Genomic DNA, 26,406 nt, shown 5'->3' with positions numbered 1-26,406 from the left:
TATGAGGTGAAATTGAACTGATGCTTCTTTCTGCTCAGCTCAGTTTTTTTCCTGCTTTGTAATGGGCCACTATTTGTTACAAAACAAGCCTTGTCTTGAGATCTTATATAAAAAAAGAAATATTTATTCTTTGCAGGAAAGGTCACATGAATTTACAACATCACACTTTAAAGGAGAGGAATGGGAAAATAGTTTCATGACAACTACAGCTGCTATTTAAAAAAACACAGTGTCATCATAATGAACAATAATACTGGCAAAAGTCAGAGGACTTGTCAAAAACATGTCCATTTTTTAACCCTTTGGTGGTCCAGAACCGTTTTCATTTAAGTGTCAGTGCCAAACATAACAGCAACAGTATTGGGATATACATGATCAATACCTTGATCAAAAAATCAAAACTGTCATTCAGTATCATGACTTGAACAGAGAAAACAAGCCACACAAGACTGGTTAACTACAGACTCAAGATAATACTCCTTACGTAAAATAGCTGCTGCTTCATTCTGTTACAGCCATTTTAAAGGCAGTGATAATGCTGCAGTGTTGGCAGGAAGAGACAGAAACCATGAGACTGGAACAGACATGTATCTGGGCAAACATGTGGGTGAAAGGTTCAGTCCATCATATGATGTTGCTCTGTTCCTGAAGTAGAAATGGGTATGGAAAAGAGTTCCTTTTATGTCCCTACAGAACAGGAGAAAAAAGCCCAACTCATCATGTGGCAACAGCAGGATATGCTGATGCTTATCTAGGAAAGTAGCACTACAGTCACTGTTTTGTTGAGTTACTATAGCAGCAAAGTCTTTTTCTTATGTCACTACATAAGAAAAAAAACAAAACTAAGGAGGAACTGAAATATACCAGCTGCAATCATGTGTCTGCCAGTCAGCTTTTCCCCACAGAGAACTCCTGCTGCCTCCTTGCCCTTAGTACATACACCTTTGCTTCTCTTTTCAAATGAAAAGAGTAATTCTGTTAACCCAAAGAGAAAAGTGACAAAAACATTCTGGGGACTGCAGAAGAAGTAACAGTTCTATTCATGTATGCGGCAAAAAACCTCAGACGAGCATGTGCGCACTCCTTGACCATACACTTTCCCTTCCTTATTATTTACTCTGCCACCAATGTTGCTGTAAAAATGTCCTGCAGAATTTGAGTACAAATAAATTTCTAAAAATATGTCCTATTTTCTGACAGCAGCTGACATCCTTAATGACCACCATGAGAAAAATGGGTCCATATCAAGCATTTTGATTACAAAGTCTCATACACATTGAAGGAGAAATTTCTGGAACTAAATCCCTGGTCTTGAAAGTGGTTCCTGTCTCTGGAACAGATCAGACCTCGAATTATCTCATATTTCTGAAATTTCATTATACCCACATAGCTCCTTGTCTTGTTGCTTTGCATTCCTACCCCATATATTTAGCTATGTTAGATCCTTAATTGGGTTGAAAAGGCTAAAACCCAGGGGAAACTCAAGTGCATCCTGGAGAGCCCCATTTCCTATTATATAGACTAGACCAAATCAACTGTGGTGCTTACCACTGCTGGCAGCTACTTCGCAGACCCTGACTCTAAAATTTTTTCCTAAACTGTTCCTTTTTTTGAGGACGGAATGGGAAACATACATGAGATGAAAAATGTATAAACTTGTGGAACAGGCAGATAAAGTACCCTTTCAGGGAGAGAGGGAACAAGGGAGGCAGAGAGGGAAGAAGAGAGGTGGAAAGGGAAGAAGTGAGGGAGAGATGGAAGGAAGGAAGGATTCCAGGAAGGAAGGATGGAAGGATTCCAGGAAGGAGGGGAGGAAGGGAGGAAGGGAGGGAGGAAGGAAGGAAGGAAGGGAGGAAGGGAGGAAGGAAGGAAGGAAGGAAGGAAGGAAGGAAGGAAGGAAGGAAGGAAGGAAGGAAGGAAGGAAGGAAGGAAGGAAGGAAGGAAGGGAGATAAATGCAGTTTACCCATGACAAATATGTTGCAGAATTTCTTCTGTGTAAAGTATCTACAGATCCTTAGGAAACATACAAATTTTATGAGCTCAGACATGAAAAGCCTTTGAGAGATCTTTAAGAGCAGTGTCCATGTGCTATTAAGGTTTTTAATCTATACCTTTCACATTTTGTAAAATTGAGTTGTGACTCAGTGACAGAGTGCTTATGCCTTGTGTGCGTGACTACGTTGTCACCACAGCATCAGCTATAATTTAAAAGCCAATGTTAAAATCTCAGGCGTAACAAAACGTACCCAGTTGAGATATAGCTCAGAAAAATTGACTAAATATTTTAAGGTGTGCAACAATATTTATGAGTTAAATTAGCTCTTTACTAATACCAGCTAATTAGTCCTCACAGGAGCACACTTATGGGCAAAATCATATTAGTATTAGTGATAGTCTAACAGACTGAAACATAAATGGATGTGATATGATACATATGAGACTACAAAGTTAGAAGGGGCTACCAGGGGTGTTAAAACTCATGGTTTCCATTCTTGTGCTTTGACTGTGCTGTTTTCCTTCCAAATTTTCATACAGTTTTTCAAAAGATACCTAGTGATTAACCATTAACATATGGTTTCCTGACACACCATACCCCCCAACCCTCACAATGAAAAGAAAAATCCTAAACAACCCCCAGACAAATAGTTCTGTTTCTAACGGAGGTTCAGTACAGTTATTTTCTAGTTGCAGACATAACTTTTTTTGATATTTACAGAAAAATACAACTACCTTGAATAAACAGTGAAACAATATGGAAAGAGTGACCACAATAACTATAGGAACCAAAAAAAGAAGGAACAAACTGAATGTAAAGGGAAAAGTCTCTTCCTCAAAGCTGGTCTAGTTCTTTCAAAATGGTTTAAACTGACAGGTTTGGAAACTGAAGGGATAGCCACAAGTTTGTGATAACATAAGCAACTGCACAACACTTATCATGTCATCACACCATTACAGGCCATGTTCTGTGCTGAAGAGATGAGATGTTTGGTCATTATTGTTACTGCACTCTGGGTCTCTGCTGAAATTACCCAGAAATGCTACTTTCAGTAAAACCAAGCTACTATGCCAGAGCCCCTTTATGAATTTTTCAGATAATACAAATTCCACCACAAGAACAATTCTGATAAATACAGATTCGCATAGAGATGCATGCTAAGTTGAAAGGAGGGAAATGCCATTCAATTATTTTTATAAGTGTAAGCGCCCTTCTAAAAAGACTGTTTTGACAACAGTATCACTTATACTGAAGAAACTACTTTTACCTAGATTTGCCTAAAAAATAATAGTGAGTAGTGCTCTGTCCACCAGAAAGCGATGATATCTTCTAGCAGTTTTTGGAAGTTTGTCCCTTTTTCCTTACTTTTTAGAATGTGCTGTTCAATTTTGTGTAATAAACAGATTTTTTTTCTTCCATTTCTATAATCTGCTGAATTTATCTACAGGTGATGCTTAAATTTCCAAAGATTACCAAACCCATTTGACCTCTAACAGAATCATAGTGAAATAAGAATGCTGAACAGTAATTCATTCAGTTAGGAATTATTTATATACCTCAAATGCATTTTTCATTAAAAATTATATTCATTTATACCACGATACTACAAAAGAGTGGGGTTTTTTCTGTATATATAATTCAATTTTTGTTCTTTTTATCTTTTAGACCTTCTATATTACTTTTTCCCATTAGCCTGGGAGGAGAGATGAGATTGCAGTACAGGTAACACTACAAAGGTTATGTGTTTTGTAAAAATGCACCCTTATTGTTCTAATTTCCCTTTCTCGCACACACTGAGCTTGCACAACATAAAACAAAATAAAGCAGATCTCTCCACTCAACAAAGCAAAGTAGCTGAGATTTTAAAGAAAATAAAAAAGATGAAAAAAATGTCAGTGAAATAGCTTACTTTTTTGCAATAAAGTTTCTTTTTGTTAAACCAGAAGGTAAAGTTTCCTTATAGTTACTGTGGCATTCACAAATGTTTTCAGGGCTTCATGAGTGTACAGGATAAAAAAAATGAGCAGAGGCTTGTAACTCATAGGAACATAGGGAGATTTCATTCAGAAATATTTTTCTTTTATTTTCTACAACTGGAAATACTGATTTATTAGATATTGATTCCTACTTCTGGAAACAAAAATACTGAAATGCATAAAAAGTACTAAAAAAGAGGAAATCTATAGTAAGAGTTTCCTCTAGAAAATGTAATAGGAATTAAGTACTCAAGTGGACATAAAAAGTAAAAATAATCAAAATGCACAGCAAAACAATACAGCAACAAGCTGAAACAATGGAGCATTTCTGACTCTTTGCTAAGAAGAATAATGTTCTGGGTCAGTAAATACAGAAAAGGAACACATTCTCATTGAAGGAATATTTTATTGTATGCTGAAATATCCCTTAGGGGTTTGTTTGTTTGTTTGTTCTTGCTTTTGTTATTGTTATTCGTTTTGTAAAGAAAAGAGTCTACAACACATATCCTAATGGCTTTGGCTGTAGATTGAGCTTAAGTAAATACCATCCCTCAGTCAGTATGTTGTGGTAACTAAGGCTGCCAGTGTGGTTTACCAGCTCAAGCAACATGTGTAAACACCGGAAACAAAAAGTTTCAGAGGGCAGCCTCCTTTGTCTCTGCCTTTCTCAGCTTGGCCCTTCCCTGTCTCCTGGTTGTGCTCGCTCCTTGCTCACTATATGTCTTGGACCTTCGTTGTTTTCTGACAAACCATGCGAGTGAAACACAAAACATTAACACAACTAGACATCCTTTTTCTCTGTCTTCTAATTTTATCCAAAGGGAAAGTTACCCAATAAAAAGTCCAGCATATGTTTTCAGAGCTACTAAGTGCTTCTGCCATTAATTTCTTTTGATTGCTTCTATAAAACATGCCTTAATCATACTACAGCACTTTCCATTGCAAAAAAGACAACTTTACAGAACAACATAATTAACATTATTTCCCTGTTTGTTTCGATTTTTTTTAAAACACCACAAAAATCCAGGCTATAATAAGAAGCACACAAAATTATATTCATCTTTGTTCTGTGACAAGTAGTATCAGCATTTATATCCCCAAATATTATGCATGTTTGACAAAAAAAAATTTCTACTGGTTCACATGACAAAATTCTGTTTTTTTTCTCTTATGCAATGTAGTATATAAGGAATAAGGATGCACTATTGTTTCTAGTAATAATTGGCACTTGAAAAAAGCACCAAGAATTCTGTATTTCACTTTACCCCTTTTCCCTCCCCAGTATTTTTCTGTGTGTAGTCCAAAAACTACAGCTGTGGTTACGGTGAATAACTACATTTTCTTTTTTCAAAATGTGTGCAAAGTTGGCACTTTTGTATTAACACTAAACACTAATACTCTTTGTTTGGCATTCATGCCCTCATACTGACCAGATCACTTTTATCTAAGTGTATTTTTTTTAAAGACACTTACTGAAAATATGGCAATAGTTTAAGAAAAAAAAAGCATGGATATTATTACACATCCCCTTGTAGTGTACGAAAAAGTGCATGACTGGATTTATGTAATAGTACAAGACAAAAAAACTGTATCAAATCAGGTACTGTAAAGCATGCCAGCACCTCTGTATTACTTATATCTAGCAGGTAGTTAAAACAAGACCGTGGTTCTTTTAAAAATGTGCATTAAAGCTAACATAAATGAGTAAAACTAGGCAGCAAACTATTTTTCCTGCTTATCTAACAGCTGAATGTAACTGTAAAAATTAAGCAAAAAAATTAGAGTTAAACCACCATCAATACAATTGTTTTACATCATAGGCCTGTCAAGGCTCAATATATATATACAAGTGTAACAGCCATGCTTAGTAGAACGTTATCCCCAATGCTTAGAAGACACAAAGACAACTAAGTAGATAGTTTTTTCTTTCTCTTTTTGTTTGTTTGCAATTTTTTTTGTGTTTTTGGGGGGATTTTTTGTGTGTTTTTTGTTCTTTTTTTTTTGTTTTGTTTTGTTTTATTTATTTTTTTTCTCTTTTTTATTTTTTTTCAGGCAAAAGTTACGGGAAGAACGAACTGTCTCTTTGGAGATGACCAAGAACATTCTAACAGAACTAGGGACAGCTGCAAGTTTCTGTTTGGGATTTTGTTTGTTTGTTTGTTTGTTTTCTTTTTTTTTTTATGAAGGATCTCTTCCCCCAAATTAAAGGTACTACATTTTTTTTTCTATTAAAAAAAAAGAAAAAGAACCCCAACAACCAACAAAGGGGAAAAAGCACCTGGTGTTTCTTTCTTTTGCTAAAAAAGAAAAGAAAAAGCATATATATATATATATGCATATTTATGTGTGTGTGTGTATATATATATATACATATACATATACATATACATATATATACACACATCTACATATACATATATATATACACATATATGTAGAAAGGGAGACTGTGTGTGGCAGTTCAGATGTAGTGGGCCCTCTCTGAGAGCTGGCATTATGCTGTGTCCATCCTTGACCTAATCTACTGAAGTGAAAGGAATGTTTTTATGCAGGTTGGGGTTCTGGCTGTGCCGGTTTCGGCTGCGGACAGAGGAGAACATCATGTTGCACCCAGGGACTTTGCACTTGTGCATTTCTCTCAAGTGCACTGTTTTATAGTGCACTCTGAGGGTTCCCTTGTTGCTGTACATTTTGTGGCAAATGTTACACATTATCCCACCGTTGCTCACCGAAACACTGTTGAACATGAGGGATCCTGGGACATCGGTGCCCATACCTACAGCTAAGGCAGGGGCATCTGCTTTGTGGGCAGATTCCCCGCTGTCACTTGCCCCATCGACGTCGTCCAGGAGAATACCCTCATCACTTCCTGCATCAGATTCTCTTGAGGAATGGATACTGCTGCTGGACTGGATGCTGGAGGTGGTGCTCAGGTCTAGTACCATATAGTCTTCTGCCATGCCCCTGCCGTACCCATTCATATGGGAATCCTCAGTGCCAGCAGGCGAGGAGGTGTCTTCCCTTATGTCAAGCCCCATCTGATGCTGAGCGCCATATATCTTCACCAAAAATTCATCGCGGAGGTCCTTACTAAGAGAAGGCTGTGAAGTGTCCAAGCCCATGTCATCCAGTTCTTTGGTCAACAGTTTACGGTGCAGGTTTATATTAGCACTGTGTCTGGGAAAGGAAGAGGGAAGGGAGAAAAGGAAAAATGTACAGTATTTTTGATTAAACATATGGTCAACAAGAACCAAATCCAAATTATAATTTATTGATAATTTCTCACAAAAATTATCCCCTATCCTTGTCACTTGGAAATTTCAGTCTTTCTTTAAGTGGATAAATTGCGGCCTAAAAACTAAACAAAACAAGCAAATTCCCCCCCTTATTGTGTTTCTTGTTAGCTGCTGCTCCTCAACATTAGTCCCCAACAGCAGCTACAGCCCTTTTATTTGAAATTTTAAAAATAATAAATTGTACTAGCAGAAAATACAAAATGCTCTTCTCAATTCCTGAATCCCTGCTGACTTTTTTTCTCTTCAAGAGGCAAAAATATTAATATATGGTATATATGTATGTGTGTCTATGTCTTAGTCTGGATCCATGTCTTTAGATATTTACCCCTACATGCATACATAAAAATATATTTATATTTATATGTATGTACTCACATAACTCTGCAAGTTAAATATAGGAGGAGAGTAAATTAACAGTAACCGAATAAGGCATTGTCAGAGGTCCTGATTCTGGTAATTTAATTCTTGTTTAAAGGGATTCAGAATCAGGCCAAACCAGGGTTTAAGAGAACAAGTCTTTGAAATCTACATGTAAGTTTCTGAAAGTCTTAGCCAAAGTTTACCCTTAGTAGTTTATCCTTTTAAGTTGTCACTGCCACTCCTCCCTATCCTTTTCCCTGCACAGTCAGTATGCAGTGCTGATTGATTCAAGCAGTGTAATGTCCAGTAAAAAAACCTCTATTAATGGCAGCGAGAGTTTTGCCCCAAATCAATAAAAAAACTTAAGTATGGGTTTGGTTTAGGTATTTGCTGAAGTTACTTCAGATATTCAAGGCAATGGAAAACTGTCACTGATGGAAGTGAATTTTAAACCAGATCCCAAGAGCTGCAAATTAAAAGACTCTCAAGTGTTTTACAGGATCTGGGCCTTTGCTCTCAAGAAATAAAGCTCTACATTTGCTAACAATCTAAGCCTTTGGGCTAGTAAATGTGTAAAATAACCTATTATTTGAAACTGCATTCTACTCTCCACTTTTGGCATTGGCTTTATTCATCCACTGCAGTAGAACCTCACTGATTTGCAGTAGCGTCAGGAAACCCTCATTGAAAAATTGCGTTTTCTGAATTAATGATGCAACCAACAAACATGACAGACATCAAAGACCTCTAACCACAGAACATGCTCATTTTGCTGAAGTGCTTAAGTATAAGAAATCAGTGTAAAGTTTTCAGTAAAAGAAAACTTTAGGGTTCAGTTTTCAGAATGTGCAGCATTGCTGAGGAAATGACAAATATTTATTCAGTTTCTTTGGAGGGTGACTTGAATTTTGAGTCAGCAAAAAAGGAATTAGCGAAGTTCTACTGCATAACATTCTTTGCAAGCTAAGGACCCAAACCCGCAATTTACAACATGCAGACTCACCAGTCTGTCTGCCCATTATAAATTGCAGATCAGAGCCCAAATGTAGGAGGGAAAAGAAGAGGCGGGAGGAGGGGTGGGGGTGGAGGGGGGAGTGGGAGGAGGGTGGGGGAAAAAGAGAGAGAAAGAGAGAATTTTAACATAGGAATAGCTTAATTTGCGAAAAGCACTAGGTACAAAATTGGCATGGGAAGACATAACAATGATCAAATATTTTACAGACATTCAGGTCCTACATTAACAAAAAAGGGAAAAGAGGAACAATAGCTATTAGCAATATTTCCTTATTGGAAGCTTTTATTTTAAGAGACCCTTTGAAACATACCTCTCAACCAACTGAAGTCCAAAACATGGTTCAGCAATACAATGCAAATAAATAAAGCAAATGCAACTGTAGGAAGATTAAATTGATGTGGAGTAAATCTCTGTAATTTTCTAACACTTACTTTGTGATTCATTTACCTATTGCACATAACTTAAGTTGCACATAACAAACAGCAATAGAACTAATCTGTCTCATTCACCTGCAAATGCAGGTAACTGTTCTCTGACATAAAACTGATACTGAAAAGCAGCTTGATTGAATTGTCTGTGCTTGGATGCAATTATTCCAGTAAGGGAGTGGTCTAGAACACAGGATTTTTCTCCTAATGAGAGACAGCTGAGAGGTATGGGTAAGGGTGGAAAAAGTGGAGAGTATTTCTTGCTTTTGTCCCACATAGGAAACACTCTTTTCACACAAGCAAGTATAGCACCATTACTTTTTTGAGGCATAGAAGTGTAATTATGCATATCCCCACACTGCACTTAGGAAGGCTGAGCTTACCTTGTGATAAGATCAGCTTTCTAATCTTTTGCTAAATTGAGATCACAAAAGAGAGAAAGAGAGAGGAGAGGAGAAAAGAGAAAGAAAGGGGCAGGGGGAGGAGAGAGGAGAGAGAGAGAGAGAGAGAGAGAGAGAGAGAGAGAGAGAACAAATTCACATTCCAATCCAGACATATCTGGTTAAAAAAAAAAAAATCTGAAACCAATAAAACACAGACTTTAAAAAAAGTCTTGACTGTGAACCTGGTTTATGTCAGCTGTAATATTCCTTTTACTGTTGTCCTGATGGATACTGACTCAAACAATACAGAAAACATAAAACAAATTAATCAAAGCATATTCACACCATACCCATTATTATCCACAAATGAGTTCTGAACAGATGCATGCAGCGCACATACATGAATGATAAACAGTAGTCTTGATGGTCCCTTGCCTTCCCAGTTTTAGATGGAATGTAGCTCCATGTAAAGTTGCTAAGTGCAGTACAGGAAACGCTTACTGTGAAGGCCTGTCCACACTGACCAGAGTTATTAAATGACCATAAAAGCACATTTGTGCTTATCATCATAAGGCTAACTGCAAACTATTCATAAAGTACTCATGTGTGTACTTCTAATTTCTTCCCTGCTCTCCCCTCTTCACTCCTGTGTTATGGGACTTTGTTTCAGCATACAAGCTAGTCAGGATAACTTTAACTGCTGCTTCCAGGCATTTGTGCATACTATTTCCTTGATTTGTTGATGAAAAACTACAGTCAGGTATGCAGTGAAAATAACTTCAGCATTCACTGAATGAAGAAATAAGTATAAACTGCCATGTTTAAGAGGGACCACCAAACCCCAGATAGACAAAGGTCATTTGGAGAAAGACCAGTGTAAGGATGCAAACTCTGCTGATGCTCTGATAAGAAGAGATGCCTCCCTTATTAAATTCTCACTTACAGCAGTAACAATCAGTAATCTAGTTAAAGTATGTACCAGCCCATAATATCTGTCAGGCAAACGATGTGCAGAAATGTGTGGACCAGTTCTGGCACTCTGCTCAGTAGTGTCCCTTTTCCGCTGTCAGCAGTACTGTTGGATTCTCCTAATATAATTACATTGACTTTTATTCAATTAAGTGCCATTCCTAGCCTTAAAAAGAAGCTACTTTATCAATTGATTCAGGTGTAATGCAATAATAAAGATGAACTCATGGCAGTGCATTAGCTCTGCTGTTCATAACTTCTGAACATAGGTTCATTCATAGCAGTCGATTTCCATTATGCAACCACAGTTCAAAAGAATTGATTCTTTTACATTCATTTCTTAATCTATTTCACTTGTGTTTAACACTGTCCCTAAATATCATACGAGAAAACATTCTGGTGGAGAAGGAGATATGAGTTGTGAAAAAAATTCATTTATTTAGACACTGAACTTTTGAAATCTTATTAAAACCCCCAAAGTCTCAGACCCCCTTTTCCATAACAAACAGATTTTCCATCCTAATCCAACTCTTTCTCCTGTGCTTTGTCTCTTCCAAACCCTAGGAAGTCCCCTGTGAACCCTCAGCCAATGCTAACCACCCGTCATCTTGTTCACCTGCTCCTCCCCATGAAACCAGCAGTTTCTTGCTTCATCTATTCTGTTCCCTGATGTGATTTATGAAGCTGCTCCCCTCTTCCTCCTCCAGATACTGCTCCCAGGTATGTGTGAACCATGGTCCCCGAGTAAGCTGAGGCACAGCTTGGGCAGAGTGATTTGTGCCAATGCATGAACACTGCCACCAAACAGACAGAAAATCCTGAAGCAAAATATGCCCAAACCTGCTGAGCTTCAGCTTGCCATGGCTTCATTATTTCTCTACCTCAGCTAGCTAATTTAAGGCCATCTCTGATGTCCTTTGCAGCATCGCAACTGCTGCTGTATCTGTAGGGAAAAGAACTTAAAGAACATGAATGATTGGCAGAAATATAAATGTGTGTATGAAACCAAATATTTGACCTAAATAAATCCTTTGAATGTCTCTGGACTTCCTAGATTGCTTATTTGTACATCAGCTACCAGAATGGCATTTGATCCTCACAGTGGAAATGCTGTGTAAAGACAACTGGTGATAGAAGTCTTCCATACAGAAATATGCCATCAAATGCATTTCTCTAAAGGCATAACTCACTCTACTTCAGTTACTATACCTACCCATTCCTAGGCAACAAGGGATGGTGAAGAGGGTTTGTTCTGAAAATACTATCCGGGGCAAGAATGTCAAAACACCTATTAGGGTCTATACAAATGTCAGATACCCTTAAAAATGAGGAGGGTATTTTTCCAAGATTTTTTGAAATGTAGCTTGTTGTGGCAAGGAAGTTTGAACAAATTCTGGGACCCAGAATACCTGATTTCTTTACATAAATACCATTCTTTTCAAGTTACTATTAATTAATTACATATATGGGAGGCAAAAGTTAGTGCAAAGTCCTCACTAGAGTGAATTTGGCTGTAAGAATAGAGCAGTGCTGCCATGAGGATGATAATGATAACTGTGATATACATAAAATATGACTATGGTGAAATGTCAGCCTCTGAGTTCACCACTGCTTTTTCAGTCAGGAGTTTCAGTAGCAGTGCAATGCAGAATCCTACAGAAGCTCCCTCACTCTGGGCATGATGCCACTGGTAGTGGTATTTTCCTTCTCTTGTGAAGCCCATGGAAGTTTTCTTTCTTAACTAGAATTCACTGTTGGTTACACCCACCTACAACTAGCAAGTTTCTTAGTGGCAGATGCACTATGCACCAACAGAAGGAAGAGGATTATAAGCCTAGCAAATATGGTCAATTAAACACACATTCTATTTACACAGATCATAAATCCTGACTAGGATCTCTTTAGCAGTTCCTTTCTATCACTTGTCAAGGAATCTGATTTTGCTAATTTACTGCCCATTTTTTGGAATGAAAAAAATTTATGGTCACTTTAGTTTAGTTTATTTTTATTTAGTCAGTCTTTCAATTTCATTTTGAAGTGAGTGAGAAGGAATTTATCAGAGTAGAACTTGCCCTGGTGAAGAAATTGGCATGAATTCTATGGCTAAATGTTGAGGTACCTATAGCTGGAGTCCTATTTGCACCAGGGCAAACCTCACCTCTGATACACAGAGCAAAGTTAGAGAATTCATATTATAAAGAGCACTGCTTAATTAGAGTTGAGCATTATAGAGAGCACAAAACTAACTGCACGAAAAATTAGGTTGAATGTGTTTGCAGTTCAGAACAGGAAAGGCTGTTGAAAATTAAGCACACATTATTTTATTAATTATTTTAGCAAAGGAAAAGTAGGATTATACTTAAATACTATGGGATGAGAGACAAAAAGAGAGTGAGAATGAAAGAGAAGCACAGTGTTAGGGCAGTCAGCTAGGGACTGTGGAAACCCACTTCCTACTGCTTGATGCAATGAGACAGAAAAGCCAAGCCAATTGATGTCCCAGGTAAATGTCCCAGCTACTACTCCTCTTTGTCTGACTATAAGTGACAAAGCTCTGTGATAAAGATCTCAGTCAATCGTCAAAATAAACTGTATTGTTCATTAAAATTCTGAAATTATCTATTTCAACATTTCCAGTTGTACCCAGCCACAACCATTCTTCCTGTGTTTCCAAGAAAGCCACCATCCCAGTTTCTTAAATTTCAGGTATGCCTTTTCTGGCAAACACGTGATTTGAAAAATTAATACCACCTAGCCCTACCATTCTAACACTGTAAGGAAATAACAAACAGAACGTGACAGCAGGAGGCCATCAGCTTTGTTTTAAGATCAATAAGTGATTCAGTATTAAGTAACACTATATATATATGTTGAGACTTAATGCATGTAAAGACAGCATAAAATTATTTTCTGGCAAATTCTATTTTTTCAAAGTGATAGTTGATTTATTTTTTTGAACAAGACAGAACCTACTACTGGGTTACAAAAACCAAAACCACACAATCTTCAGTTTGAGAAGGTGTTAGAAAATCAACGGCCAGAACACAATTGGCTGGTGATTTATACACAAATTGATGAACTTCTTATTAAAGTTGGATATGGAAGTAACTGCTCTGATTGTACAGGTCCCATAAAAGCTATCTTCCTGGTATACTTAGTTTACAACAAAGCTCTATCAATCTGATTTAAAATATCATAAACAACGGAACTTTCATTGTTCATCCTGTGAGACTTTTTCTACACATATTTTCAGCTCAATATTCAGCCTATATTTTTGCCTATAATGAAGTGTTAAAGGAAATTTTCTTTGCTTCCCTTCACCTTAAAGGCAAAGAGAATTAAGACTTACGGTTTTGTTTTAAATTTTCATGTTATTTTGGTTGCTAACACAAATTAGTAATATGTTTTTACCTCAATTTCATGTCCCTTTCCTGCTTGTTTAAGCATGAAACTCATAGAAAGGCCTAGAATAGGTGAACACTACAGAAAGTAAACCCAGAATTTTATGCTTTCTCAGAATCTCTGCAGACTGAAAGTGCTGAGTTTCATGCAGCTAAAATCAAAGAACCAGAATACAAGACTCTTGCTAAATATAACAGTGTACATATTTATGAGAAAGATATGGCCTCAATTCTGATATTTCTTCAAGAAAGCAGCAGCAATCATTTCTCCTATTTGCTTATGAGAATCAACAATAAAACAGTTCCTGCAATTTAATTAGTAATGGAAACTGTTAAAGAAATTATCTTCTCACTTACTGTTCTAATTTTCCACTCTATCAGCAGTCTTTGATGCAGGATTTGTTTTGTTTTGTTTTATTTTTTTATATAAAAAGAAAAAAAAAAAAGAAATCCATAAATCTAAGTAAAGATAGTAACAATTTGAAATCCTGACATGACCTAAATTATAAAATTCACATTTATCTAAATGAGGGCAAAGTTTAAGTTTGTACACTAGAGCTTCCACGTGTTTGATCATATTTAATTTGCCTCTAAATGTAAAGGGAAAAGTAGGTATAGGGGTGAGACTTTAGGAGTCAAGGCAAAAATACTATACTACACAATAAAACCATGGCATTTCTACACAGACAAGGTAATAGCATCAGTTCTTAAGGCCTGAAATTGCATAGAATCTGAAAAATATTAACCTTTCATAGGAAAAAAATCCAAAAGGTAAAATACAGTTCAGCACCTATTAAAAAAGTAAAAAAACCCAGTGCTTATTAAATACAGGAAATAAAGGACAAGCAAGTTCTTGCAAATTAAAGATGCGGAGCCCAGTCATTTCAATCCCTTTCAATATGAAACAAATCACTCACACTGGTCACGAAGACAGCTCCCTCTACACTCAAATTATTCACTTGAAGATAAGCTCCTATCAAACTCTTTAGGGGTTTAACTAATTTACTGCACAGATACGGCACGTCTGTTGTAATAACAGGTAGGATGTATTGGGGTCGACCATTTATCAGAATTAGACTTCTTTTTTCAATTCACAGTGAATTATGCTGCCTACACTGCTCCTCTTTCTCAGAGCTTCCCATCCCCTTACGGCCCCTAATGTGGCAGGCAAACAAAATTGACAGTCTCATCTTGTCAACAAGGGGTGATTCTCCTGAGAAGCCATTTAACTTTGCAGAGGAAGCAATGTATTAATGTACCTGTCCCAGGAATGTTAATCATCTTCAAGCTCCCTCTAACTTTGACATGAACAAAATCACCAAATTTGTTTACTAAATGAATCGTAATATGCTAATAAGAGAGCATGACATATATGGTAAAGCCAAACAGATGGTTTGTTTACTTCACTTTGCAACTTTATAAATGTTGTAACTCTGAAGATGTTAGTGAGAATTATTGGTTTGTTGGCAGTGGCAAACATGCCTTTTGCATACTTAATTCACAGTTAGAGTCAGAAAACAATTTATCATCACCATGGAATGCATAAAAAAATGTTAATGCAGTGATAGCATTTAGGAAGGCAGGATAGTTGACTGTGCAGATAAATATGAAACTGATATTTGATGGCAATATTTGCTACCAAATTAAAAATAAAATATAAAAAATCTGTCGGCTTGGGATTCTTGAAAGGTCCAGTAATTCAGTACAAACCTGTTGAGGTGTTTAGTGAAATGGTCCTTATGGTGTGAACAGAATTATATTTTCACAACAGTTGTGTGTGCTCAGAAGCATTGAGCTTACGTTGCACTCCTAATACGTTACTATTGTTGTCCATTAAAGATCAAAAGATACTACAAACAAAAAGCACAATGACTGGCGTACTTGCCAAAATTACTGAGAAACTATCAAAACTATGTTGCAACACTTAAACCTCTCACTTTACAAGCTGCCTGGAAGCAAAATAGACTCACTACAAAATAGCCAGCACTCTTGTCTAATATCCGGACTGGTTGAGAAAGTTTAGAATAAGAGGATTTATCTGTGAGAATATTTTCGAAGTGAACTAACACAGTGTCACAAAATTACATGCACAAGAAGTCATTATACATATGACAGAGTCCTTTGATGGGCATAACAGGTGCTTAGCACCACTGTCTATCACTCCAAAGCTGTTTCTGCAATTTACACAAGCTCTACAGAGAAGTTTAGCTCTTTAAGTGCTCATATCCATTGTGTTGAAGTATTTGCTAGTTCCCTTGGCATAAGGTGTATTTTCCCTTAAGAAATTCTGAAGAGATAAAGAATACATACATTATAATTTCTTTTCAAACCTAAATAATCTAAATATTACATGATCCAAGTTTTGTAATCAGATGTTTTCATCCTTCCTTTAATTTTACTGCTACAGCCAAATGTGATAATTTTTCAATTTTTTAATACAAATAGACCCTCTAGTTCAGCATGCCACTTATGAATTTTACTGAATCCCAAGTTTCAGTAAATGCAGAAATAAAGACAAAATTCAGGCAGAATTCCTAGCTTTGCCCAGCTCTGATTTCAAACCAAATTTTTTTCTCTCAGATGTTGATGCACAGCAACACGTCATCTTATTCTTCACTTAGGAAATTTACAGACTCTTTACTTATTGAACCTCAAGTTCAAAATAATAATAAAACTCAAGGTCCAAGGATAGTTTTGTTTGATTTCAGATTCCACAGCAATTCTGTAAACCATTAATTTTGATCAAAATGCAATAGTAATTTTCATTCATAACATTTGTTTGTTTAGAAATGCTGGTTTTATTTATATAATAGCAGAGGAACTATAAAACCAAATATGATGTGGCATTTCAACAGGGTTCCTTTATTAATAATTTTGCATTACTAAATAAGTACACCTATCAGGTCAATGGATAGCTGATTATCCTGAAACCTCCTTTCACTGATGCCCCAACTTCTCAGTAATTTCAATCCTCTGTGATTCTTCCATACATGCTATTGTCAGCATTTATTAAATTCTCAACTTTTTACTCATCCACAAGAGAATGTGCAAAGATATCTAAGTTCAGCTTGCTGTCCAAGGATTATTTTGGAAAAAACATTAGCGGCCGTCCCAGCCTGGCGCTTATATCTCATTTGAAACATCTACTCATTCCTGACCAACAAAGAAAATTTCAATAAAGTACTTTTACTGGTTTAACAGCAGTGAGCTCCTGGGATTGTCAAAGTGCTCAGTCTTTTCCGAGGAGAGAAGGAATCAGCAGCTCAAATATAATTAACCTTCCATTCTCAATGCAAACTGCCACGCACAGGAGCTCTGCAGTCTATTAGTGAAGTTATAACGGCCAACAGGCAGAGGCAAAATTGGTCAAAAAGTTGGCTGCTGCTGTCATATTTTTAGAATTATGATTAATGACACTAATAATGTGGATGATTACTGATACGTGTATCTCCTGCAGTTTATCATATTGCACTGCCTGCCTACGTCCACAATAAACATGATGCTATCATTTACCTCTTTATTGAAGGCAATCCTTCTCTTGAAGGAGCACATTCTAATTACTTTGTAATGTTTTATGTCTTAAACATTTTGCAGCTCTGGACCTTGCCAACTGCTTCATGTCTACCATTGATTAATTACAGAATGTTTAATCAAAATTTAGAACCTAATGCAGTCATTTATGAATGTGCTGCAGTGCCAAGATAGTTAGGCTGCCGTCCCAAGCTTGGAGAGTGCTGGGTTCAAAATTAAATCCCAGAAATCTGGAAGATGCCAAAGATTTTACCTCGAGTGATTTGAGTTTAAAAAATCTTACTTCAGTTGATGAATGACAGGCACCCACTCAAAATGGAAGGTCTTTGTTATATACGTATCTGTGCTTGCATGCTCCTATCACTTTTGTCTTCTTCAAATGTCTTCATTTTTCTTTTTATGCCATTGTTGCTGCAGTTGCAGCCCCTTTACAAGCCTTCCTCGCTGCTAAAGCTCGTGCAAACACCAAGCAAGAAGAGTGTAGTTTTGAAGTGGTTAAATGAGTGAAAAATAATTTGCAGGGACAAATACATAAGTTTTTTTTTAATGTGGATTTTTATGGTACTGTCATACAACCATTCACCGTTGAAGTTAAGTGTTTTTTTAATACCATTACTGAACTGCTGAAATGGATGCTAATATAGCTTGGAGTGCTAATGTCAAATCGTGGTAATAAAAAAGACAGACTGCTGAATGAAATAATTTCAAGTAAAAAATAGAACAAAAGTGCTCTCACTCTCGCTCTACACTTTTATTGAATTGGGACTGACTGAGCCAATTGCTTTAGAAGTCTGTAAAACACAATTACTAGTGAGCTGACTGACCCAGCAGTGCCCCTTCTGTGACAGAATAGACTAAAAAGGCTGCAGAATTAGTGCTGCTCCCCTATCTTGCTATCAGACCTGAGAGACATCCAGTGCAGGATCTGTTATCCTTCCTGCCAGGGCCCCTCCTCATGAAATCTTGGTTCTCAGTCTTGCATAATATATAATCTGTGCTCTTCTTCTTCTTGAAACAAGGGCTCATTTACCTTCTGAGAGCGAATCCAAGTTCTCTTTCTATCCCCTGTATTTTTACATCCTTGTCTAATAACATTATGTATGTCTTTTTTTCAGTACACGCATCCACAGACACACATATACATGTTTGGTCTATTTTTATTTCTGCGCATTGTGTGTAAAACACAGAAGTACAACCTAAGGTTTACAGGCAGCAAAATTAACTATGTCCCATTTGTATTTTCAGTTGTAACTGGCTGAACTGTAATTGCTTTCTTTATTCTGGCATAACAAAGAAAAGGAGAGAGAGGGAGGAAGAGGGAAAGAAAGGGAAAAAAATGTATTGAACTAGAAATGTGAAACACTTCTCCCTAGTTAATAAAATAAGCAATAAAGTTTGTAAAGCACTAAAATCAAAATCAGTAACATTGGAAATAACAACTTATAAACCCTGTAATTTACATCTTGTGTTTCAGACTCATATAGTTTGACACAGACATACAGCTTGGGGCTTTCTTACCCCTCTTTATTCAGAAAGAACAAAAAAAAAGGAAAACTAAAGTGACAGCAAAAAATATCTTCTTATTACAATCTTATCCTTTCCTTCTCTCCCTCTGCTTTCCCCACACAAAACAAACCATTTTACATTTATTCACAATGCCAACAAAGTCCTGCAATTTCTTTCTCTTTTATGGGAGCATACATTTCTGGCAAATCTAAAACTCTTTCATTTCTGTTCCAGGTCCATTTATATGACGCTTGAAGGTGCCTCATGGCAAAAATGTTGAATTATTTCTTAGACAGATCTTTTAAAGCAATGCTATTTAGGGCAAGCTAAAATGTGAAATAGACTCTTAATTAAAAAAAAAAAAAAAAAAACTTTTTCTTAGCACATGGCAAACTTCTCATTTAAAAGATGTTGCTGGAAAGCAGAAAGCAGTACAAAAAGCTTTACATTTTTTTTAGAAGTAGTGGGCTTAAAACTGTTGTCAGGAAATATCCAGTGTTTGCCAATAAAAGATGAACTTGTGATGAGCCATAAGTGGTATCTCACCTGAGATATTCCTGTGTTACATCAGGTCCCCAAAGACCATCTGAGGTACCTCTAGAGGAACCATTAGAGAATGTTTCATGTGTACGTGCTGGACGTGAATGAGTGATTTCTACTCAAGTACTGCAGCATAGCATCATAAACACTGGTACATGATGTGTGGCACTGCTTGCCTGAAGAGACAAAGGACAGCAAACTTATGGTACTGCCGGCCAGGATTAAGGGGTAGTGAAAAGCTGTGCACAGTGTCTTGCAGTGCACTTACAGTGCCTACACAGTGGTCTCTTCCTTGACACTGTGGAGCATTTAACTCTCATTCATTAGTCTGTGTGTCCTCCTTCAGGATCACCCGAGACAAGCAGTGAGCAGCATTTTTAGCTTTAACACTAAAATTTTCTAACTGACCAGTATATTTCTGAAACTAAAGGCTCTACTTCACAAATTTGCTTTTACTTCCTGTCATATTTGCTAATGACTAGCAGCTTGTATAATAATAAAAAAAAGGTCCCTGATTTAGAGAAGTTGGATTTTGGGTTTCTTTTCCACCAAGCCCATAAATTGCCAACTATTTTTGAGCAGCATCTTTTAGTAAGATGTATTTCAGTGGAAAACTGTCCTGTCTCACCTCTCTCAGTAGCTAAGATGCATTTTGTCACAAAGCAATGGGATAGAAATACAAATGATCTTTGTTTTACTATATTGATCACCTGCTACATAATTCTACTTCAAAATATATTTTGAAATGTCAACGTCTATCTAGATATATTGATAGGACTGGCACACTATCATTCAAAAAAGTGTTGTAGCTATTTGGAGTCGTCAACACTTGGCAAATTTTCCCCTTTTTAGTTTTTGGGGGTTTTTTGTTGGTGTGTTATATGCGTGTGTATGTGTGTGTTCATTTGTTTGTTTTGGAGGTTTGTTTGCTTGTTTGTTTTCATTCATAGGACTTGCCTCACCAATTTTCTTACTCACATTAATTCGTATATGTCCCAACACAGTCACTCAGTTCATGTTCCAATGAATGAAACAGCTCAAATCTAGGGGAAAGAGCAGCATTGTCATTATGGGAAAAAGAAAATTATCTCAGCTATTAATAATTTTTGGTCAGGGTAAAAGATCTGATGAAAAGTTTGCTTCTTGAATTGAAAGTTTCTCTTTTCATGCAGACATGCACAGCTGACAAATGAATGGATCATGAATGCATGTATGACGGCATTTACCTGCCTCAGTGTCTGTCCTTGACTGAAAGCTGTAAATCCAAAGGGCAGTAAACACACAGCAATTCCTGCCACAAATTTCACCTCACAAATGAGGTGTTTCCCTCACCCTTCACTATTTCTCCCCAGACTCCTGCACCTGAGAGGACCACATCTCTCCAGCTGCAGTGTCTTGTTCCACCCAGACTTTTGGAAGTAGTGGCCTGGTGTTATCTTCTATCTGTGAAGTACAGCTACCTTCATTGCAGCAGAAATCTCACAACCTTCTGCTCTAAAGTTCAAAACAGGCTTCCCCTGTGGGAACTAATGTGGGTAGATGTTTTATTTAACCCACTTCCAAAAAACTCTAGGGAAGATGGGACACCTTCATAAATGGGGAACAGCTTTACGTTTACTCAGATGAATGGAAAATAATTGTCTCCCACTCCCTGGAAGATTTGTGGTTCTTCCAGTATTTTCTAGGAACCTAGGGGCAATCAGGATATTATAATAGGCCTTCATGCTCCCTGTCCTGTCTTCCGAAATAACCTCATTCGCCAAATAGAAAACACACAGAACTTATGCAGGAAACTTGGACAAAACACATTCAACATTTACGCTATTCGTCACAACACATACCAGGTGAAAATATTGCTCAATACATGTTTTGCTTTTGGCTAGTCTTTTTAATGTTTTACTTATGCTTCCAACCTATGTTAATCCTGGTATAGCAGTTTGTTTAAATAAGCTTTTCAGGTCACTGAAAATACCTTGGCTTATTTGCAAGTAAACATAAAAATGAGACTTCTTGAACTGCACAAAAAACTGTATTCTCCCTCTCCAAATGATACAATTTTGTATACCAAAGTAGAGCAAGAAAATACAGACAGCAAGTTGTGGCTGTATGTAGTTGGAAAAAATTCCCTCCACACCAGAAATGATTCTTCAATATTTGCTTACATAAGTAGCCTCATGCTTCAATTTATTTATTTTATTTTAAATACGATTTTAAAATCTTATTAAGACATTTTTTCTGTGCATACTAGCTTTAATTCTTCTTCTCCTGTTCACATTGGTGAGTATGCAAGATGACAGGCAGTCTGTGTTCAACATGACTACTCATGGAAGAGGTTAGATCAGTAGATCTATGTTAGGGGTGGCACAAAATGTTTCTTTATGATACAGCTCCTCTTGAGTAAGGAAGAGTTATGTGAACATTAGCAATGACACACATCTTAGTGTCTCTGCAAGAGAAAACCTAATGGTTCATTCGATTGTATTGGATATGCAGCTAGTCTGTTCATGAACTGCATCATGTACAGAAACAATAGTACAGGTGCAAAATGTGTTTATATTTTAAAAAATGTATCAGATATAATTTTTTTCCCTTGACAAATGGCTCATCAAACAGTGTCTTAAAACCATATTTCCTTGTTCTTATTGGAGAAAATTCAAGTTGTGTATGACAGCTAATTATATTTGGGGAATTACAGTAATAATTATCATGGACTGATGCAAAGTATTTTATTTCTTGGAGCTACAATTGAGCTATTTCTATTTTATAGAAAATAATTGTCTAAAAAGTTATCTATAGATGATGCCAAGCTTAGTAGGATGATTAAAAAATGGGTACTGTTGTGTCAAGGAGGTGATAACAGGAGGCAGGTAACAGTTTGCTCACATCTTCACCTCCCTTGATAATGTATGCAGTGGCTCATCATAGGTAACTGATGTTAATTTATTCAAGCACACCTGTACAGGGCTGGAAGTCAGGTAACCAGACAAAAAGTATGTCTCTGCTTTTTCAATACAGCTACCCAGAGGCCCATATCTGCACAAATTTAGTTCTGGAAACATCAGCAGGTTTTAATAAACCACCTACAGATGTCTTGCTCCATACAAATCAAGGAGTTTACATTTTTAAATCTGGACTGATTTAACTTGTAATCAAATGACATGATCACACTTGGCACAAATAGTTGCCTCATATTTATTTATAAGTCACCCTGAGCAAATATTATTTTTTTTAAACTTATTCATGGGGCTCAATTACCTTTACCATCTTGTGGAACACACACACACACACACACACATGCACACACACACACATGCACATGCATATGCATGCACGCTCAGAGTTTAAGAAAACTTAAACCTAAAAGACAAACCTGAGCAATGAATAGTTCTAATTAAGTAGTAGACAGACAACAAGAAAAGTTTTTGCTTTGTTGCTCTGAAGAGGTACAGAATTAATATATTAATATATTTTCCATACTTTGAGAGAAAGGAAAACATAATAAACCATAGTTATTAATGTGCTCTATCTTAAAACCTACTGAGGTGAAATTGAGATTTAGCACTCACTAAGTCTAATTGAGAAGATGGCTCTACTTCTCATAAAAAAATATTACAAATTAGTTTCTCAACAAGACCTAACACCTGCCACCTGTTTCATCACTGGTTTTGACCACAAATTTCTTTGCTCTTATAGGTGAGAGATCAAAATGGAGCCAACTGCTCTAAGTTGCACCTTTCAGACTTTTACTTCTGGATGTGCTCCTCAGCACAGACTAGGATGAAACTTTGGCAGTGCAGTCCCCTTTGGTCAGGAAATAATTCTTCCCTCGTCCCATCCACATGTCACATCCACAGTTCGGGATCATTCCCTGAGCAGCTGTACCTCAGCGCTGACTTCGAGGATTAAACACACCTATCATTTTGTCAGGCAAACTCAGTACGTGCTGGGACAAAACTCCAGGATAAAGCTGGGAAAGAGATCCTAGGGGAATCTAACCACTGTGGCCACTGGCCCTTTCTTCTCACTTGCAGAAAAGATCTTCTGTGACTACAGAGATAATTCAATCAACAAGGAAAATTTTCCATTTAATTGGTCAGTCCTGAAGGGAATGTATCTTCTTCCATTCTCTTTTCCATTTAAAAAGTTACTTCAAAATATGTCTTTCCATTCAAACGGAGGCTTATGACACTGTTTCTGACAAAATTTTTAATATGATCTCTTTTTCTATGTACTTTTGTCTTTTTGTAAGAAGACTTAGCCTGAATATCATGTCTTCAGAAGAAATGACATCCGAAGTGAAAACAAGAACAGAAATGGATGAACAACTATTCAGGAAGTGGTTGTTGAAGTATGGAAGAAAAAGTGGTTTACACAAGTCTAGTGCTCCTAGGTAAACAAAATCAGAACGATTTCTCTGTGGAAAAGACCAAAGAATCTTGGTATTAAGGCTGATGTAATGAGCCATGCTACTTGTAGGTTAGAAGAATGATGAAAATAGGTACTTTTAAAAATATCTAGGCTCAGCAGATCTTGACTATTGAAAAGCAATGCTGTTTAATTTTTAGAAGGGATAACATAATTACTGGGTCACTGATAGAAAGGAAAAGTTACTTTGCTTTCCTTCCTCTTGAATTGAAAAAACACATGTGAAGTGGGACACTGAAATCTTCTGGTGATCTTGACTATAATTTGCAAAGACTAGCACTTGTTAGCCAAAGATCTCAGAGGATATTTCAGCATTTCAGGTAGAAGGATATTTATGCAGGAGTTGACCTTGGCACAAATGATGTCGGCATGACAAAGCTAGATTTAGTCAACCTTAGCACAAATTGCTACAGGATGCTTTCTGCAAAGGGGGAGATTGCAGCTTTGACACAGATAAAACCCTTCCTTCATCAAAACCCCTCCTTTCCAAAGCCAATTTTACAGTAGCTCCACCCACTGACAACCATTTGGTGTTTTGTGTATGTACAAGGCAGGGGGAATATTTGATTAACCTTTGATTAACTAGAGTTTCATTGGAAAAGGACTTAAGCCAAATCAGATGCCTATAAAGGAAACAAAAAGAATCAGCCAATGTTATCTATCTCCACTTAAACTTGTATTTTATTACAGAAATAAATACAGAGTTGGGAGTTTTAGATATCTAACAATTTAGAATAGGATTAATAATATAATTAATATAATGCTAGTAATAGGCTTAATAAAATGACAAAAAAAAAAAAAAGATAAAAACTTCACAAGGCTGAAAGCTATAGAATAGCTAGAACTCTGATTTCATTACAGAGATAGCACTGAAAGTATTAAAAAAAAGTTCACTTTAATTTTCAAAGCAAAAACAGTCTATCTACCCAAAGATTATGTGAGTGACTCACAACACAAGCAAATCACAGAGAATTTGTAATGAGTCCAAAAGGGGATGCAAATCCATTTCAAATATTATCCAGGAGTTATTACTGTATACTGTTTACTGTGTACTGTGCACTACTACTATAGGTAGCTAACTGTTATTTCTCATACAGCAATTGATAACAAAATGCTCCCGAATTTTTAAGTGAAAATTACTTAAGTGGCTGGAAGAAGTTCTCACTTTGCAATCCTATTATTCTAACTATCCAGTTATCATTTGATGATCTCCATAATCTGAAAAGCTGGGAATTATATACTCTCTCTGAAAAAAAAAAAAATATTCAAAAGGAAGATGAGTAAAAAACACTAAATACAGATTGAATGGGAAAATTTTGGGGGTAACTAAACAGTTTAAAATACCCCCAAACAAAGCAAAGAAGCAAGCAAACAAAAAATCACCCTCCCAACAAAACCATAAAAAACTCCAACACCAGGAAAAAGAAAGGGGGTGGGGAGAGAACATGTTAATTTAACTTTTACTTCCTAACTTTATTTTTTAACAAAACTGCCCATTTTTTGGACAAAATATTAGAAAATGTTACTTAAATCTTTCATCAGCTTTCTTTGACATGCTGTACATTAGCTTTCTGCATGTTTCTAGATGTTGCACTTCTGGATAAAAATGGACACCCAGGGAAGTTTTGTATATGTTTCTTGCTCAAAGAATTAGCCTGAATTGTGAGAGAATTTCCTGGTTCTTTCAAAGGCATTTCTTGACTACTGTTGCAAGACAAAAATTATAAGCAACTAAGAAAAACTAGTAGGGCACTCAAATTGTATCCCACCTTTGAATTTTTTAAATTACATAACCATTCCTATATCTTTGCAATTAAAGAATATAACATGAAATTTTGTGCCACGTGCAATACAAAAGTGAATCATATTCTGAATATTACTAATGTACTGATGTAAGAAGATGGCCTTGTGCATTACACAATTCAAAATGTTATGCAAAAAATAATTTTATCTTTAAATATGCAGCCTGAATTTTAAGATACTGGATCAGTTTTATATTTCATGCTTGCTTTCAATAAGCTTAACAGTAATATCCTATGTAGATCACAAAAAAATTCAAAATATGCCCTATTTGAAGGTTCCTGTCTTGCAAATATTTCATACCTGTCATAACAGTGACTCTTTCTTAGAATATCTAAATATTTACTATGCCAGCTTTATTGCTACCTTGATCTTTCAATGTATTACTGCTGAAATTTAATACACTGCGTAAAGTTCTAAATCCTAAAGCTAATCACCTCTTGTTTCACATGCTCAGATCAAAGCTGTTTTGTGTAGTATATGACTGATTTTTCATAATTAATTTAAGGTAACAGACTGACCAAACTAAATTCTTGATTAACAAAGGTTTTGATTTCAGGAGCTGAAAGGGGTAGTACACTAAACTTAGCACAGATTATGCCACTAATTCACATACCTCCCTTGTCAAATTCAAGGCTCATAAAACTTATCAGCACACAGCAAGAAAAGGAGTCTTAACTTAGATCTACCTGCTTTGTATCCAGTAGTTTAGACTACTGAAATGCAAACTTCCTAGATTGTCCTTCTCAGGTGTTTTGAACTTGTATTCTAATGTTTGC

At 36.4% G+C, this 26,406-nt stretch overlaps 1 protein-coding gene across 6 annotated transcripts in view; it reads right to left on the bottom strand.

The window, feature by feature from the left end:
- Positions 1 to 26,406, bottom strand: part of BNC2 (basonuclin 2) — a 608,431-nt gene that overhangs the window by 277,037 nt on the left and 304,988 nt on the right. For 2 of the 6 annotated variants that reach the window (XM_056514610.1, XM_056514612.1), the window contains exon 6: positions 102 to 7,150. The exons of 1 other annotated variant lie outside the window; for it this stretch is intronic. In XM_056514610.1, the coding sequence (XP_056370585.1) occupies positions 6,490 to 7,150 (661 nt within the window). In that variant the 3' untranslated portion in view covers positions 102 to 6,489. Of the gene's footprint in view, positions 1 to 101; positions 7,151 to 9,455; positions 9,487 to 26,406 lie in introns of those variants that run through there. 3 more of the 6 variants (XM_056514614.1, XR_008842612.1, XM_056514613.1) reach the window with 3 other exon arrangements.

The sequence above is a fragment of the Oenanthe melanoleuca genome, chromosome Z (assembly GCF_029582105.1).
Source record: "Oenanthe melanoleuca isolate GR-GAL-2019-014 chromosome Z, OMel1.0, whole genome shotgun sequence".
NCBI lineage: Eukaryota > Metazoa > Chordata > Aves > Passeriformes > Muscicapidae > Oenanthe > Oenanthe melanoleuca.
The sequence above is the reverse complement of the archived record's forward strand: the minus strand, read 5'-3'. Positions and strand labels throughout refer to the sequence as shown.